General features: G+C 37.4%; 1 protein-coding gene across 1 annotated transcript in view; it reads right to left on the bottom strand.

Annotated features, from left to right (window-relative positions):
- LOC115215518 overlaps positions 1-20366 on the bottom strand; it is a 530737-nt gene that overhangs the window by 51199 nt on the left and 459172 nt on the right. Inside the window, exons 23-25 of the mRNA XM_029784691.2 lie at positions 14419-14589; positions 10993-11163; positions 7789-8028 (exon numbers count right to left, since the gene is read on the bottom strand). Coding sequence (XP_029640551.2) covers positions 7789-8028; positions 10993-11163; positions 14419-14589 — 582 coding nt within the window. The remainder of the gene's footprint in view (positions 1-7788; positions 8029-10992; positions 11164-14418; positions 14590-20366) is intronic.

Here is a 20366-nt window from a genome sequence, read left to right as displayed (position 1 = left end):
AAGAGAGTACCCGTGGCAAGTGAAAAAAATTGGCTTCAAAGCTAAATGCCAGAAACATAATAAACCCATGTGCAGTCACAGTAGTTTGTATGGCACTAGAATCCTGAAGTAGACAGAAGAGGAATTAAAGGAGATGGACAGAATGTCACGAAAGCTTCTAACGATGCACGAGGCCCATCATTCCATGTATGGACACTGATCACCTATATATGAAGAGAGCAAATGGAGAAAGGACTGATAAGTGTTGAAGACTGTGTGTGTATTGACTTGAGAGCTTAATGAGATCTAGCTCAAAGTAAGGAAAACTCTAGTGACTGCTAGAAACGAGGGAGTATTGAAAGCAGAGAAAAAGGGAAACAGAAGAAGAAGTGCAAAAAGGACATGAAGAAGAATTACACAAGAAGGGACTACACAATAATTCTGCACAGCACAATACAAGTTGCTAGAAAAAATAGGTGGAATTGGCTGATGAAAGACACTAAAAATAGAGACCAAGAGCACTATGCTGGCATACAAGACCAACCTTTGACCATGAACTGGAGGGTCAACCTTAGGAATGAGGCAAGTCTCTCCACTGTGCTGCATCTGCAAGAGAGGATGAAACCATTGCCCGTATTATGAATGAATGCCCTAGACTAGCCCCAAAGCACTAAACAGTTATGGTTACATGACCAGATATGAAAGTGCTACATTGAAAACTGTGCAAAAATTGGGAATAGAGAGAGGCAAGATGTGGTATGAGCACAAACCACAGAGAGTGGCAGAGTCAGAGATGAGAAAAATCCTCTGGAATCTCCCATCCAGACAGATCAGGTGCTAGAAACATACAGATCAGACCTAGTAGTGGTGCACCACATATGCTATTTAGTTGATGCTGCATACCCTTTTGACTCATGAATAGTCAAGAGGAAGGTGAAAAGAAAGATAAATACAACCTCTTAAGTACCAAAATAGGCTGGACATGGAAAATGAAGAAGGTGAAGATAGTGCCAATTATTGTTGGGTCCTGAGAACAGTATCAGAAGGCATAAAGGAACTATTTAGTTGATGCTGCATACCCTTTTGACTCATGAATAGTCAAGAAGGAAGGTGAAAAGAAAGATAAATACAACCCTCTTAAGTACAAAATAGGCTGGACATGAAAATGAAGAAGGTGAAGATAGTGCCAATTATTGTTGGGTCCTTGAGAACAGTATCAGAAGGCATAAATAAAGGAAATTGGAATAGATTGCTCAGTAGAACTGTTACAAAAGGTTTGCCTCTTTGGCATGGCCAAAATAATCAGGAAAGTATTAGATAGCTTAAAAGAATGGAACCAGCATGGTACTCTGTGGTGCAAGTAGCAAGCCCGCTATGTATATAAAGACTCCTAGAACTCCAACAAAATCTGTGATAAAGAGATAAATAATGATAAAGAAATAAATAATAAAGATAAAGAGATAAATAATAAAAATAATAATAACAAGAGTACTCAGAGAGCGCAAACCTGCACACCAGGGCAACACCAATGTCCCCTCAACGATTAGCCAGAGATGATTTTTAAAATGAGAATATCTAAAATAATTTGCCTGCTCTTACAAACGAGAATACTAAAAACAAACCTGACTGCTTCTCCACAATGAAGTAAAAAAACCCAGCAAAAATAATCTAGAATCCTTGTCCACTACTAGATCGATTCCAAAATTTAATCAGTTTGTGTGCCAATCACAAGGCAAACATCTTTGAAAGTTTCATCCAAATCCTTCAGTGTTCTTGAGATATCTTGTCCATGGACAACACAACAAACGCGACTGAATACAATACATCCACCTTCACTAAGGTGATTTAATAATGATGGACTGAGTGCTCAGCTTTTGCCAACAACCTGCACAAATGATTTGTTTATACTGACCAAATGTATGTGCTGTATGCAGAATTTCATCCATCTTTATGTTCTGAGTTCTAATTCTGCCCAAGTTGACTTCTCTTCCTTCATTCCTCCATCAAATTGATGTTGCCTGAACAGGTGAACAGTGGTACCATGCATCAGGTGGCGAAGCAATCATAGAGCATGTGAGATGAAATGTTTTGCTCAACAACACAGTGCACTTTCCAGTCTAGGATTGAAACCACAATCTCATGATTATAGTGCAACACCCTAACTACTAGGCTATGTGTCCTCACTAATTCTTTTATTCTTTTTCTTGCTTCAGTCATTTGACTATAGCCATGCTGGGAATACCACCTCAAAGGGTGTTAGTGATGGAGTTTGGACTCTCAAAATGTGTTACAATGGTGATGAAACGAGGAAAGCTTTTCAGAACAGAAGGCTTTTGGTTGCCAAGTGGTGAAATGATGATGGCAATTCAACCTCAGTCCAGCTAGGGAATACTTGAGGCAGATAGAATCAAACACAATGACATGAAGGAAAAGACAAAAAGAGAGTACCCGTGGCAAGTGAAAAAAATATTGGCTTCAAAGCTAAATGCCAGAAACATAATAAACCCATGTGCAGTCACAGTAGTTTGGTATGGCACTAGAATCCTGAAGTAGACAGAAGAGGAATTAAAGGAGATGGACAGAATGTCAAGAAAGCTTCTAACGATGCACGAGGCCCATCATCCATGTATGGACACTGATCACCTATATATGAAGAGAGCAAATGGAGAAAGAGGACTGATAAGTGTTGAAGACTGTGTGTGTATTGAACTTGAGAGCTTAATGAGATATCTAGCTCAAAGTAAGGAAAACTTGCTAGTGACTGCTAGAAACGAGGGAGTATTGAAAGCAGAGAAAAAAGGGAAAACAGAAGAAGAAGTGCAAAAAAGGACATGAAGAAGAATTACACAAGAAGGGACTACACAATTAATTCTGCACAGCCACAATACAAGTTGCTAGAAAAAATAGGTGGAATTGGCTGATGAAAGGAACACTAAAAAATAGAGACCAAGAGCACTATGCTGGCAGTACAAGACCAACCTTTGACCATGAACTGGAGGGTCAACCTTAGGAATGAGCAAGTCTCTCCACTGTGCTGCATCTGCAAAAGAGAGGATGAAACCATTGCCCGTATTATGAATGAATGCCCTAGACTAGCCCCAAAGCACTAAACAGTTATGGTTACATGACCAGATAGTGAAAGTGCTACATTGAAAACTGTGCAAAAAGTTGGGGAATAGAGAGAGGCAAGATGTGGTATGAGCACAAACCACAGAGAGTGGCAGAGTCAGAGATGAGAAAAATCCTCTGGAATCTCCCAATCCAGACAGATCAGGTGCTAGAACATAACAGATCAGACCTAGTAGTGGTGCACCACATATGCTATTTAGTTGATGCTGCATACCCTTTTGACTCATGAATAGTCAAGAAGGAAGGTGAAAAGAAAGATAAATACAACCCTCTTAAGTACAAAATAGGCTGGACATGGAAAATGAAGAAGGTGAAGATAGTGCCAATTATTGTTGGGTCCTTGAGAACAGTATCAGAAGGCATAAAGGAAATTGGAATAGATTGCTCAGTAGAACTGTTACAAAAGGTTTGCCTCTTTGGCATGGCCAAAATAATCAGGAAAGTATTAGATAGCTTAAAAGAATGGACAGCATGGTACTCTGTGGTGCAAGTAGCAAGCCCGCTATGTATATAAGACTCCTAGAACTCCAACAAAATCTGTGATAAAGAGATAAATAATGATAAAGAAATAAATAATAAAGATAAAGAGATAAATAATAAAAATAATAATAACAAGAGTACTCAGAGAGCGCAAACCTGCACCAAGGCAACACCAATGTCCCCTCAACGATTAGCCAGAGATGATTTTTAAAATGAGAATATCTAAAATAAATTTGACTGCTCTTACAAACGAGAATACTAAAAACAAACCTGACTGCTCTCAACAATGAAGTAAAAAAACCCAGCAAAAATAATCTAGAATCCTTGTCCAGTACTAGATCGATTCCAAAATTTAATCAGTTTGTGCCAATCACAAGGCCAAACATCTTTGAAAGTTTCATCCAAATCCTTCAAGTGGTTCTTGAGATATCTTGTCCATGGACAAACAAACAAACGCGACTGAATACAATACATCCACCTTCACTAAGGTGGATTTAATAATGATGGACTGAGTGCTCAGCTTTTGCCAAACAACCTGCACAAATGATTTGTTTATACTGACCAAATGTATGTGCTGTATGCAGAATTTCATCCATCTTTATGTTCTGAGTTCTAATTCTTCCTTTCATTCCTCCATCAAATTGATGTTGCCTGAACAGGTGAACAGTGTACCATGCATCAGGTGGCGAAGCAATCATAGAGCAATGTGAGATGAAATGTTTTGCTCAACAACACAGTGCACTTTCCAGTCTAGGATTGAAACCACAATCTCATGATTATGAGTGCAACACCCTAACTACTAGGCTATGTGTCCTCACTAATTCTTTTATTCTTTTTCTTGCTTCAGTCATTTGACTATAGCCATGCTGGAATACCACCTCAAAGGGTGTTAGTCAAAGGAATTGACCCCAGGACTTATTCTTTGTAAGCCTAGTACTTATTCTATCAGTCTCTTTTGCCAAACTACTACTTTATGGGGACATAAACAAACCAGTATGGTGGAGGGACAAACACACACACATATACATACATGCATATATATATATATATATATATATATATATATATATACACACACATATGATGGGCATCTTCCAGTTTCTCTCTAGCAAGTCCACTCACAAGACTTTGGTTGACCCAAGGCTGTAGTAGAAGACACTTGTCCAAGGTGTTACGCAGTGGGATTCAACCTGGAACCATGTTCATGGGAAGCAAGCTTCTTACTACACAGCCACACCTGTACCTATATAATAATAATATTCATAATACTACTACTACTACTACTACTAATAATAATAATAGATATATAAATACAGCAATAAACTGATACTGTAAATACCCAACAAAATGAACAGAACCTACAACATGTGCCATAGAAGGCCAATACCTGGCAGAAGAACACAACCTGAGCTACACAAACAACACACAATATAAAAACTAATACAACAGAAGACTCAAATAAAACCCCATGACAAAGCGTACTGATACAATACAATATTCACTATTTACATTATTTACATTTGACGGATATTTGTCCTTATCTTGTTTGTTGTTAACACAATGTTTTGGCTGATATACCCTCCAGCCTTCATCAGGTGTCTTGGGGAAATTTTGAACCTGAGTTCTCATTCCTAAGGTATTCTTTGATGTTATTATTATTATTATTATTATCATCATTGGTATTCAGGTCACTGCTTGGAATTGAACTTGGAATCTTGGGGTTAGTAGCCCACACTCTTAACCACTATGCCATATGCCCTTGGGAGTAATGGTTAAGAGAGTGGGTTACTAACCCCAAGATTCCAAGTTTGATTCCAAGCAGTAACCGGAACAATAATAATAATAACATAGAAAAATACTTTAGGAATGAGAACCCAGGTTCGAAATTTCCCCAAGATACCCGAAGAAGGCTGGAGGGTATATCATCCAAAATGTGTTAACAACAAACAAGATGAGGACAAATATCTGTCGAATATAAATAATGTAAAAGGACCACTTTTATGATATCCTTCCGTAGGCTACCATAAAGATGAATAACAATGATTTCATCTTTATAGCTGATGATTTCAATGGACATGTTGGGCACTAGCCATGTATCTTCCATGGTGCATATGGGGGTGGAGGACATGGAATTGGTTCTTGAAACAAAGAGAGAAAAAGGCTACTGGAGTTCTGTGATGCAAATAACCTATCGGTTTGCAACACAAAATTCAGGAAGCCAAACAGTAACCACACTAGCCAGATCAATAACATTCTCACCAGACAGTGGGATAGATGGTTGCTCATAAATGCAAAGACTTTTCCTGGTGAAGAATGTACCCACCCCCAGCATAGACTAGTCATTAGTACTTTAGACTTCAGGCTAGAAGGGCACCAAGAAGAAGACTGATCTGGTAAAGAAGGATCTGGAAGCTTAAGGACCCTCTGCATGGTCAGAGATTTAGGGAAACCTAATTGAGAAATTTGACGAGAAGGAGGAGGAACTACAGACTTGCAACATAGAGAGCAACTGGGAATCCCTATGGGACAGCTTGCTGAGTGCCTCAGACCAAATCTGCAGCTGGTGCAAAGTCCCATCCAGACCAAAAGTGATGTGGTGTTGGAATGATGCTGTAGACAAGGCCATTAGGGCAAAGAAAGAGACCTGGAAGGACTGGAAGTGTGGGGGTAGCAGGGAACTGTATCAGATATCCAGAAGGAAGCTAGGAGGCAAGTATATTTAACCAGGGAAGTAGCATAAAAGAAGCTTGCCAATGTTCTGTGATGTAAAGACCAGGGACTTGAAGTGTTTCAGATTGCAAGACAGTGTGTGAGAGAAAATCATGACGTCGTTGGAGAGAAATGTATCCATGTGGATGATAGTTCACTTGCATTTAATGATTCAGCAAAGAAAGAGGCTTGGAAACGCCATTGTGAAAGGCTGTTGAATGAAGAGAATGAATGGGAGAAGGAGAGTCTGTCAAATGTTGACCCAACTGAGGAACCAATTCTTGAGTATCTTATTAAAGCTTGGGAGGAGGAGTTGCAATTCCCATGATGGTGTCGTTTCTCTTCATTAGGATTATTATTTGTCCTATGCTGTACTTCAGTACTAAAGTGATATCCTGTTAGTTGAATGTAATTAGAATGGTTGTAATTGATATGTTTATATGAAACTTTTTGAAGATTCATATTTTTTTCTTCCTAAACTTAATCACAGCATGGCTGTTCATATTATTGAAATTGCTAGGCTATTGTCTTTGTATAAACCTGATCTGTGAAAGTACTCAAACTTTAAGAGTGCGTTCAGGATAAATATTGTAGTCAGGTCCTCACAGATATATAGAGAAATGGTTTACCTTTAATATTAATCCAGAAAGATTCATCATTATGGCAATGACATCTATCATTCATGAGTATTCTAATAATGAGATCACTAAACTGAATGAATTTCTCCTGATGTCCAAAGTTTTAAGAAGGAAGAATTTCAACAAAAAAGGATAAAATTTTTGAGTTGTACTCAGTGAATTTGCTGGCTGTTTAGTACTTAATACCATGGAACTATTCTAAAGAGAAACTTATTTTCGGTAGAGAGAATTCTTTAGTCCCAACAGAAAATTTCTCTTATTTTAGAAGCATAGGAAAACGTATTTTCCTCATGTAATATAATGGCTGATGACAAGAAGACCATCTTGCTCTAATAAACATGACAAAATGTAGCAAATACATGACAACATAGATTAATAGTACTTCTGTTATTTTATCTGGCAGATTATGAAGGACAACAACTACTGATCAGACACTGTGTTGTAATAACACTGTCTAAGCCATGTCAACAAGAAGAAATGAAGAAAAAGCTGTTGTTGCTACTGCTACAGCTACTGCTTCTACCATCACTACCACCACCATGATTATTACTAGTAATACTAATACTATTACTACTAAGGTTTAACAAAAACACGAGGTTCTTTTCTTACATAAAATACAATTGAAAGCATGCATAAAATGTTCAGGAAGAATAAGTTCTGTATGAGAATGTCCTAACAATATTTCCATTTCCTAATATTGCTCTTTGTTTTTCAGGAATATGTCTATGTCTTTCTGTAAAGACAGAGTCATGTCAATGTCTTTATAGAAATGGTTGTCTGTACATTATGAATTACAAATGGAATAACACATTTTAGAAGAGAATTGCAATAATAAAATGCACAGAATAATTACACTTCACTCGTTGGTAGTAATCTCTGCTTTTGCTTGTTTTAATTTTATTGGTGGTAGCTGCAGTTTTTTTTGATAAGTAGCATTTTCCATTTTTTTTCTTCATTTCAAATGATAAGCAATTTTTGTCAGACAAACACTTTTTTGCACAAGCATCTGCTGTTACACTCTTCTTCTTCCACAATCTTTTCCCAGATACATCCAGAGTTGCATCTTTTACTTTCACAAAATTGATCTGAGAAACTGGAATTAAAGAAAAATTTAGACAAATGAAAATAACAACAACAATAGTAATAATTTCTAATATAGAAAAAAACAACAAAAATATGAGGTAGGATTTAACTGATCAAATTGGTCTGTAAACTTGACTGGTATAGTATTTTAGTGGCCCTAGAAGGGCAAAGTTAACATCAGCAGAATTAGAAGTTAGACATTAAAGAGCCACAACAAATACCACAGCACATTTTGTCTGATGCTCAAATGATTCTAGCAATCCATCACCCTAAAATACAATAATAATTATAATCATTGCTGAAGTTATTAATTTTAATGACAAACACAATACCACAGATTCTGCAGAGAGGATACATGAAAATATATCAACTTCAGCATTTGTTTAATCAACCTCAGAAGTATGAATGACGAAGTACATCCAGGTGGGATTTGAATCCAGAATGTAAAAGTATGTAACTAAATGTACTTAGTAATGGCTAGAGTTATATAACCCATTACTTTACTCTCTTACTCTTTCTATCATACACAAGTATGAAGATGGTAGCCTGAAAGCAGTAGCTCATGCTTTGCATTCACTATAGCTGGCTGAGAAAAGCCACAGGCAAATAGAGGCATTAGCCATAATTTTGTGGTAATAAAATACCATAAATTTATACATGGAAGAAGGTTCCTTTTGCCGACAGACAACCACCCATTATTGTTGATCTATGGTTCAAAAAAGAGTATCCCCATTCATATAGCCAACAGTTTGCAACATGGAGGAATGATCCTACTGAATTATGACTTCAAGATGGAGTATTTACCAATGACAAAATTGGGACATGCAGATGGTTTGTCAAGACTAATACCAAAATACAGTGAACCACTGGAAGACACAGTGATAGCAGCATTAAAAGCTGAAAAAAATATATTGTGCAATGTTGTGCATGAATTGCCTGTGACATTGGAGTAAATATAAATTAAGGCAGAGATGGATGAATTAATCATAAAAAGGAAAAAAATAGGGAGATCAGATGAAACAAAGAAAAAAATATGTATGGCTTGATGTAACACAGTTCTGAATTTGTATTCGATATGTGATAATGTGCTTATGTATGCACAGGGGGTCGTGATGTCTATCTCACAACAAGGTCGAATATTAAAGGAATTCCACACTGGACATCCAAGGATTTCTAGAATGAAGTTGCCTATGAGGAGTTATGTTTACTGGTCAAAAATGGATCTAAATATCAAGAAGTTGGTAAAATCCTGCAGAGAATGTGTTCTTGCAGCAAAGTCACCATCTATGAAATTTCAACATTGGCCCAAAACCGATAGTCCATGGTCCAGAATACTCATAGACTTCACAGGACCATTAAACCGATCATATTATCTAATAGTGGTAGTCAGTTATACAAAATGGCTAGAAATGTGTAAATGTAGCAAACTGACATCCACAGTAACAGTTGAATTTCTGAATGAACATTATGCTAGGTATGGTGTCCCAGACACCATAGTCTCTGATAACAGTACACAATTCATGGTGAGTGAGTTTTAGAATTTTTTCAAGATGTATTCAGTTGAACATATTACTACCCCTCTGTATCACCCAAGTCTAACAGGCAAGTGGAAAAGGTTCATGGATACATTTAAAAGAGCATTAAAGAAATCAAGAAATGAGCTAGTTGATGATGCAGCATTGATGCAATTCTTGAGGGTTTATAGGATAACACCAAACCCAAATGCTTTTTTAGGCAAATCCCTGTGAAATTAATGTTTTCTTGAAAAATAAAGTCAATTTTTGACAAGCTACTACCAGTAAGAAAAACAAGTTGGGAAAACACTAAAAATACGACAAAGTTTTTTAATATCAGTGACAAGGTGTTTTTCAAAATATATAAAAATGGAAGACGAGGTTGGGAAGATGGAGTAGTTACAAAAAGAATAGGCAAAATGACATATACGATAAGAGGCGAAAAATCGAAACACAAAAGGCATTTAAATCAGCTAAAAAATAGATATATGGAAAAAAAAGAGATACCCATGGAATGTTCTATGACACTTTTGATGTTCCAACACCACAAGAAAGTGAACCTAATCGGAGCAGCACATGAGAGAGGAAACAAACAGAACGGTTGGAAGTAGCATCTAAACGGAAGAAATATTAAACTTCCCTTGGAGGAACATCTTAAAAAGGGAGACGTGATGAAAGAAAAATAGATAAATAAAAATAATACTAACTTTCAATGGAAGTCAATCTCAAAGGGGGAGCTGTTGTGGTGAGAGTCATTGACATCACTGGCAAATTGAAGAATGGACTAGCTAAACTATTATATAGAGTAGAGGTTGGTAGTAGTCAGGGAGAGCGTTTTGATAGTCTCATGAAGTATATTGTGTGAACACATTGATTAAAACACTACATAATTTATCCTGTGACAGGATATAAAAGTAATGAAGATGATGACATAAATACTAATTGGAGTATTGGAAGAAATACTTTACAGGATGTATGCAAGTTCTTTTGATTATGTATTGAAATCAAGTTAAGGACAACATTACCTTTCATACATGCTGCAGTGAATAAAAAAGTACAACCAAATTCCAGGGTTCATGGTTTTGGTTAAACACTTCCATTCAGAAATTCTTGGTTTATTAGAAGTTGTAGTAATATTATATTGGTGGATTGTAGTGGATGCAAGTTATGTGAGGAGAGGAACAAGTTTCTATACTTCCAACACTTGGTTGGTGGACTTAATCCATCATCCAGTTTAATACCATCACCTGGTCCTTGGGTAGAATTAACGACGTCCACTCTGTTGCAAGCATTTGTGAGATCTCTGATCCAAGGATAACGAGTTCTCCCCCATCATCAGCCACAAATACTGAGGAACTTGTCATGCATTCAGTTAGTCTTCTGCTGACAAGCACATTTAACATAAAAATAAAACAAAATTACATAGATAGAGATAACAGGAGATGAGCTATTTACATTACCTTTACAGGCTTCTGCCACTGGAGTCCATTTATTGTTTTTTTCACATACTGACTTTAGTTGTTCTCCCTTTGGACAAGTATAGGTCACTTCAGATCGAAAGGTGGTGGTTTTGTAGGACTTTGATGCACCAGCAACTTCCTTTGGAGTTCCACAGTTAATCTTTGCATAAGCTGAAATTGAAAACAAATTGATTCCAATGTTGCATTTATATTATGTGTGTGCTCTGCTCAATATATGAGAAAGGTGTTGGTAGGAATTCCATATGGTGTACCCAGAGCAACATATGGACACATCAGAGGTGCACTGGGTTTACAGGAAGGTTAACAAAGAAAGAAGTCTTTGTATGTAATAGATGTGTAGGAACAATAAACATACAGGAACTGGATTTTCTCAAATTCCCAGGAAGTTCCCTAGAGGTTATAAATGGTTTCTGTTACCTTGGTGACCTAATTAGCAGAGGAAGAGGATGTTCAAAGTGTATAGTTGCTAGAATAATAAGATAGAGAAAGTTCAGAAAGATATAACCTCTGTTGGCAACAAAAGGCCTGTCACAATGAGTGAAAAGCAGACTGTATGTTGCTTGTGTATGACCAGCTATACAACATGACAGTAAGATGAGGGCCATATGCAAAGACTAGAGAGGAATGATGTTAATGTGCTCTAATGTGTGCATGTAGAGAAAGTGCAAATGTGTTCAGAAAAAAATTAGGTATAGGAGGAATAACATGGAATGAGCAAAAGAGAAGACTGTGATGATTTGGTCATTGGAAGTGATGGTTTGGTCATGTGGGGAGCTGTATATAAAAATGTGCTAAACACTTAAAGTGGATTGAACTTGTGGAAGGAGAGCCAGGAAAGCATGTGATGAAGTAGTGCGGGATGATCTTAAGGTGCTGAGCTTCACATATGAGATGACAAAGAACTGGGATATCTGAGTATATGAGATTCTGGAGACAACCTGTCCACTCAATGGAACTGTGTTCTGGAAGGACTTTATTTATTGTGTTCTCCACCCACATGATACTGAATCACCTCCTCTAAGGAACCAAACTGCTTCTCATCATGCACTACGCCAAGCCTACCCTACTTTGTCATTACTCTCTCTTGTCCTCCCCCTGTCAACTGTATTATTACTATCCTTTTGCTCTCAACACCACCCACACTCTTCTGCATCCCTTTCTCTTCCCCAACTCATGAATGATCAGTCATTGCTCTTCAACATTACCTAATATTCTACTGTTGCATACCACCTCCCCATCCCCTCATTGCCACTACCCCATACAATCATGCAAACCCACCACCCATTTCTACTCACATTCAGGGGTCACCTGGAGACTTCATCTCTAATATCTGTCTAATTGCAGCTCCTGTTGATCATTCTCTCCTACAAGAATCTGCTTTGCCCCACTATTCCCTTCTACCTCACTTTAATCCCTCATTCCTTAACATAAAACTATCCCAATTCTCCCTTGGGGTTTATAACCTTGCAAGCTACCTAGCAAGCTCAACAATATTGGTGATATAAAAAAAATCTCCCTGCAGATATTGTAGAAGGGTTGGTGTTGGGAAGGACATCCAGCAATAGACACCATGCTGAAGCAAACATTGGAGGTCAATGACTCATTGGATCCATTGGATCTTGCCAAACTGTCCAACCCATGCCAGCATGAAACATGGATTTGAAATGATGATGACACACACACACAAATACATGTGTGTGTGTGTAAACATTTTGTTGCTTATCAAACCTACACACACATATAAAACCATGTATATAGATCATCATCATTATCATTTTATGTCCTCTTTCCATGATGCTGGCTAGGACTGGACTGCATGTGACATCTGAGTCAGTTTTTATTCAAAGTTACTGCCCCTCAAACCCTGGTCATAAATGAGGGTCACTTCTCACTTGTATGTTTTATTTTGGCATACTTTCTTGGCTGGATCCCCTTCTGAACACCAACTACTTAACAGATTGTACAAGGTGTATTTAATTATGGCACCAGTATTTCATAGGTTGTCATCATACTGTGGTCAAGACAAGAATAAAGTTCCTCTCAACACTGTGATCTCAATACTAATTTACTACATATATTACAAAATATACAGTGTGCATTCGATCATGGATCTAGAATTTATGATGTTATATTCGTGAAGCCATAAAAAAGAAAGTTGGAGGTGGATGTTTGAAATGTCCAACTGTAACTTTGGTTGATAATTCATTGTCTTGCAATGTTTCACTTGTAAATGAAAGTGAGGGTGGGAAGGGTAAATTCAATCAAAAGTGTGTGTAAGTGGCAAAATTTACTTAAGTTATTGGGACAGATTCGTATAAGGTTGTAGATTAGAGGATGACAATTGGTGAGGATCTATCTACTCAGTGTACACAGTGATTTTGGACCATGGGATTTCTTGATAAGCCCTAGAGAAGAGTACTCTTGTATCTGCAGGATTGTGTCATCAACATTGTCATTGGTGGATTTATCAATGTTACTGCCATCGTAGTTGTTGATGGCATTATAGTCATCGATGGTGCTGTCATTGTTGATGACATCATTGGTGTCATCATCATCACCATCATCCCTTTTTAAATGTATGTCATCCATGCTTATATGTTGATAATAATAATAATTATTTTTATAATTAAGTATTGTGTGCAGAAAGAATGATTACACTGAGTTCAAATCCAGTAAAGGTCAACTCTACCTGTTATCCATTCGGGGATTGATAAAATTCAGTGCCATTCAAATACTGAAGTCGAGGATAAAGACTGAACTCCTGCCATCAAAAATTAAATCAAACCCATCATTAATATTAATTGCATTTATTATAATTAAGAGTCGTGGATGGGGGATTAGAAGAATTGTTGGAGCACTGGAAGGCTATTTCAAAGGATTGCTGAATTTTAGTGAGGAAGGACTTGGGGGCATTATATTGCACAGAGATTTGGATTATGGTATATGGTACAGGTGAAAAAGGTCGAGTTGGAAATTAAGAGATCTACTCTGATACCCTTGGTGTAACTGTGATGTTAAGGAGGTTACTTCAAAATACTGTGGTTCTGGGTGGAATCTTGGTTATGTGGTTAAAAATTGGTTAAAAATTTGCTTCACAACTAAGGATGAAATCTAGTAAATGTAAACTGTATGGATGTCTGCTGGAGGGAACAGACTACTATATTTCCCCTTTTTTAATAGGGAGACTTTAATATTTTGCCTTTGGAAGGGATCAATGATGTCTATTCTGTTGCAAGCATTTGGGGTGGCATCTGATTTGAGGACAACTTCCTTTGTCTCTTCCACCAGCAACAAACACTGTAAGTTGTCAGAATCAGCCAGATTTCCTCTGGCAAAGACATTTAGCATGAAAATAAAATAAAATTACGCTGACAGTGACAACAAAATGAACACTATTTACATTACCTTTACATGCAGAATGTACTGGAGCCCATTTTCTATCCTTTTTACATATTGACTTTAGTTTGTCTCCTTCTGGACAAGTGTAGATCACTTCAGATTTATAGGTGGTGGTATTGTAGGACTTCTCAGCACCAACAATATCTTTTGGTGGTCCACAGTTAATTTTGGAGTAAACTGAAATTAAAAGGAGAAACTGGTGTCAATGGTGAGAATATGTTTGGGGGAGGGTGAGAAGGAGATAATGACAATCTGACGATGAAAGGTATTGAGTGAAGCAAGCTGAAGACACCTGCACACAGAGACAAATACATATATACAAACTTACATATAAAAATGTATGTATGTATGTTATCTTTCGCTTTTTAATTTGAGGGTAAATTTTGACCAGCCACCTACATGGTAGCAAGGTTATGAAGGAAAGTATCTTCTATCAAACATTATCCTTTAAATCTTAAGAAGGTCTTGCAGATTTTTACAGTCCTAAATATTACAATCATTTGTAGCATATGAATTAAGAATTTGTATTCTCTCTACATGATCCCAAGTTCAGCCATACTTTGTTCCAGTAATATGTATGTATGTATTTATGTATGTATGTATGTATGTATGTCTCTTCTATTTTTTAATTATCATAAATCTTCCACTGAGGAGCTGGTTTCCAACAAAGATCCAAGGCTCCATCTTTGGGATGTAGTTAACACAGACAAATTCACATTTGGAACTTGAGAAAAGTCTTGCATATTTTTACTGTTCCATTCACAGATTGCACTTGTAATGTACAAATTAGTTGATTTCTTTTCCTGAAAATCACAGTTTATCCAGCTCCTCTTTTAAGTATTTAACAAAACCTAGTGCTCCAATTATAATTGGTATGAATATGAATTCATAGTCTGCATATAGAAGCTGGAGGTTTTGAAGAGGTTGTCCATAGATATCCTCTTTTTCTTTGCTTTTCAAAAAAAAAAAAATTTATATCAGCAGGGCAACTGACCTCTACGATGGTCCATACCTTTGCCCCTCTATCCTAAACAACAATATCCAGCCTGTTATGTTTACATTTGACAGAAGTTTTGATGGGAATATTCCACCAGTATACCTATATATATATATATATACATACACACACATACATACATACACACATACATAAATGTATACAGATGTATACATATACATGTACACATATGTAGCTACCTATATTTATCTATTGATATACATATATATTTATATGTACAGGTCGTCATTGGCTTACAACAACAACTGGTTCTGACTGACTGGTCATAAGTCAATTTGGTTGTAAGTCGGCCTATAGACCTACACAGCTTTGTTTTATATCTTTATGTTCTTAAGGTACATTCTCAGGTAAAAGTCACACACAGCATTTTGTATTATACTATTATACTGGCGTCAGTAAAAATTTTGGAGTCTCAAGCAGTAGTTTTACAAAAAAAATATGAGGTTGCCTCGATGTCTCTGCAACAGGTATTATGTGGTGCAAAGGAGCAAAGAGAGAAGATTAAATCCTGTTCACGGTGAAGGTGGGAGTCTGGATGGCCCCTGTGCAAAGACAGTCCAAACACAGACAGAAATTGTAGTGAATGACCAATAGAACGGAAATGGCGCAAGATGGGGGTATTATTGCCAAGTCTAATGTCTTGGAGGTGCTCTGCAACTGTACATCAGCCAACTGGCAGTCTATTTGACTGATGTACAGGGAAGGACATAGAGAGCAGGAAATGTAGTAAATGACATTACTAAAAGTGCAGGTAAAGGAGCTGGTGATGTGATAGGGACAATGATGGGTGCCTGTGAGGGTGGTGGTATTGGAAAGGTAGGGGCTGGTGTGACAGTGTGGGCAGAAGGGGAATGAGTCAGGAATGGAAGTGGGGTTAGGGAAGAAATTGTGGATGTGTTGCAGGTTATGAGCTCATTTGAAGAAAGGAAGGGGTAGGTTGGGGAAGATGTGCGAGGTAGAGGGGTTAGACTGGAGTCGTCGAAAGGCTCGAAGAATGGTGTATTGGAGGGGCAGGATGGAGGGGTAGTAGGTGAAGGGAAACAGGAGACAGACAATGGCGGGGTGGGTGCAAGGAGAAAGAGCAGCAGCACGGTCCACAGATCATGCCCTGGCAAGGGCAGAATGGAGAGTAGTAAGGGGATATCCACATAAGATGAAGTTGTGAGCCATGAGTTGAGACTGAGTCATGGTTGCGCAGATGGGGGAATTGGGAGTAGGAGATGGAGAGCTTGTGTGGGTAGGGTGGGAGGAGGAGAAGTTATGGTAGGACTCTGAATCAGTGTGTTTGTAGTAGATGGAAATAGTGAGAGCAGAATGGTGTATTCTGACAGAAATGTTGAGAAATTCAACAAAGTTAGAGAAAGTGCAGGAGAATTTGAGGGCAGGATGGGAGGATTGGACAAAAGAGAGGAAGGAGTCTAGCTGTTGGTAGGAGAGTGAGGTCATGCTGATACGGTTATGGACATAACGACTGTATAGTGCAAGAGTGGGACCAGTGAACTGTGAGAATATTTGGGCCTCAACGTAGCCAACAAACAGGTTTGCATAGTTGGGGCCCATTCTCATTGTCATGGCCACTCCCAAGACATGACAAATGCCTGGCTAACATTTTCACATTGTGTAAGGGTAGGTGGAAGTAACTAGGACCATCTTGATTTCCGATGATAGTGATAGGTTGCCAGGTGTAAAATCTCAATTTATAAGAAGATGAGCATAAGAGAAGATATGTACAGTGGATCAGTGAAGAGAAAGTAATTTTATGCGAGAGTAAGGGGAGAGCAAATGATAGAAACATGGGTGAATGTAGTGAGTGATGGACAAGGTGAATATGCAGTTGGTGGTAAATGTTCATATAGAGAGGGGATAAGATGAGAGAGATAGCCGTGGTTTAGGAAGATGTCAGAAAGTAGATGGGGGAAGGGCAAAGTGTAAGAGCAGTCGAGAAAAAGATATTGAGGTACTTATGGTTGGGAGATAGCAGATATGTGAAGTGTTATGATGGAGTATGGCAGAGAAGAGGGAGAGAGAAATGAAGTGGCAGACAGGAAGTGACCAAAGTCAATAATGTGGGAAGGGATGGTAACAAGAATGAAGGATGGAAGTGGTACCAGTAGGGGATGGGGGAAGGGAAGGAGGAACTGGTAGCACAAAGAATGGATGGGGGAAATGATATATGCAAATTCTGCTCTCAAGTCATTACAGGTGCGAATTAGTGCTACAAACAGAGAAGTGATGAATGCTTGATGAAGTAACATTAGTTTAAGGGCAGGCCTGGCATGCACAACCATAAAGGAAATGCTTTAAGAACATCATTTTTGCTGTGATGAATGGGTTTTCTCAAGTACTCTACTGTCACACACACACAAAAAGCACAATATATTTTATGCACAGCACTCCATGAGTCTGAAGTACTCATTGTCAATGCTTTCCAATATATATATGTGGCACACTCATAGACATATATATATAGAGATACACAGACATGCATATAAAAATAAAATAAAATACTCTACTGACCTGAACCAATGATGTAAGTATCCAAATTGGCATTGTTGGTTTTAAGTTTATTAGTCGACTGAGTAGCATCACCCAATTTACAGGCCTTTTCTTTCTCATTATACTCATAAGAATTACATTCTGGATGTTGATGGCAAGCTTCATCGCACTTATTTAAGCTCATATTCTTTAGCTGTCTTAAAACATCCTGCTCAGGTATGCCAACTCTGAAAAGCTTAATTTTGGGACTGTTGGCTGGAAGAAAAAAAAAAGAAAAGAAATATTACATTTTATACCCACCCTCAAAACAGATGCATGTGTGCACATACACACATGCACACACGCACACACGCACACACACACACAAACATACACACTCATTAAACATTATAATGCATGTGGTGCATAATTTTGAAATGGCCTATTTGTTATACGAGGTGATACAAAAAAGTTCCTGGACTTGAAAGACTATTGAAAGCTAGTGGGTACCTAAAGTTACAAGTAGTACCCTCTACCCATATAAGTACTGCCAGGAATAAGACCAAACCTGAGTCAAATCAATAATAATAATAATAATAATAATAATAATAATACTTTCTTTATTGGCTATCAGGGCTTACACAAAGCATAAAGGATGATACACATAAGGAGGATAATAATAATATAATAATAATAATAATAATAATAATAATAATAATAATAATAATAATAATACCCCTTGAGTGAAATACCACAGAAAAAAAAGTTGGGGTATGATCTGGGAAGAAGTAAAGGAAAACTAAACCACTTGCTATTCATGGATAACCTGAAGCTATTCACAAAAACTGAGGCAGAACCGGGCAGCCTTGTCCACTCTGTGCAGATTTTCTCCAATGATATTAAGATGGCAGTTAGACTCTCAAAGTGTGCTATAATGGATGATGAGGAGATGCATCATTTACTTTCACAAAGTTGTCAACAGCTGTATTTAAAATAAAATTTAGACCAATGAAATACAAGAATAATAATATTAATTTCTGATAAAGAAAAGAAACCCAAATCTTTGAGGTAGGAGAGGGCTGATTAAATTGTTTCCCTACATTTGACTGGCATTGTATTTAACATCAGCAGGATTTTAACTCAGGCATTAAAGAGCCAGAACAAATACCACAGCACATTTTCCCTGATGCACTGATGATTTTGTCAATCTATCATCTTTGATGACAAGAAAAATTATAATTATTATTGATGTCAGATATTAATGAATAGTTCCAAACTTAAACACAAGGCCACTCTGTCTGTGGTGAGAATGTATATGAATAAATTGATCTCACTACTTGATTAGTGTTCATTCAGGTGGGATTTGAACCCAGAACGTAAAAATATGTAACTAAATATGGCTAGTCATGACAAAAACCATAACCAATGACTTTATTATTTTGCAATGTTTGGTCAGGGACAACAAAAATAATTTTCCTTTGGAGCCAGTCCTCAGTCAAACTGACCAACCCATACCAGCATGGTAAATGGACATTAAATGATGATGATGGTGATCTAATCTAGTGAATAAATATAAATAGAGATGTCTGGTGCCTTGTTGCTTCGATAATTAGCCACTTTACTATTTGTTTTCTATGCAGGAAGTGACGATGTGTATTTATCCCCTAATTGTTCTTTTAGTATAAATATGGGCTGAGTGGTGTGAGGCAATGATCTGGGTTGATTCTCAGTCTAAATTAGTTTACTTTACATAGTCAGTTACTGCCCTTGAGAAAGACATGAATATCACATAGTCTCATTGCTTCCTCTAATTGCTTTTTTGGTCATGTCACTAAACAATGAATAAATAATTGATGGAAATACCAACAAACAAGGCTGTCTGAGATGTGTGCAGTGCAACAAAATCATTTTGCATGCACTCATTCATTGTTCATGCATTGGTAATTTGTGGAGTTATGTGAAATAGCTGCTGTTGTGGGGGAAGTGAATCTTGTCAGCCAAGTCCATCATAATAATTGTGGAACACCCTCCTTTAACAGTGAAGAAAAGAAGTTTTGCTATCTAGTAGCTATAGCAAAAGTGGCTGCATTGTGGATGAGGTTGAAAGATCTAATGACAGAGTCTTTCCACTTTGGTCAATCACTCATATGTATTTTTAAAGTATCACTTGTAAAATAGATAAATATGGTAAGGAAGAGTGGATAGGGACCACAGTGCATAAACCTGTAGTTCAGGTTACAAAAATTGGTGCAAACACTCGTCTTGGGAGTTACATCATAATAATGCTCCCATTTGTTCTGGGAGTTCAGCCTAATGTTCAATGATGGGGTTCTTCAATTAGGCCTAGATTGACATCTTTCTACATTCAAGGAGATTACAACATCATCTCCATCATTATTATCAATGTATATATATATATATGTATACTAATAAGGGAATTGGAAGAAATGCTTTAGGTGTG

This window comes from Octopus sinensis, linkage group LG9, assembly GCF_006345805.1.
Source record: "Octopus sinensis linkage group LG9, ASM634580v1, whole genome shotgun sequence".
Taxonomy (NCBI): domain Eukaryota; kingdom Metazoa; phylum Mollusca; class Cephalopoda; order Octopoda; family Octopodidae; genus Octopus; species Octopus sinensis.
This window is presented reverse-complemented; position numbering and strand designations above follow the sequence as displayed.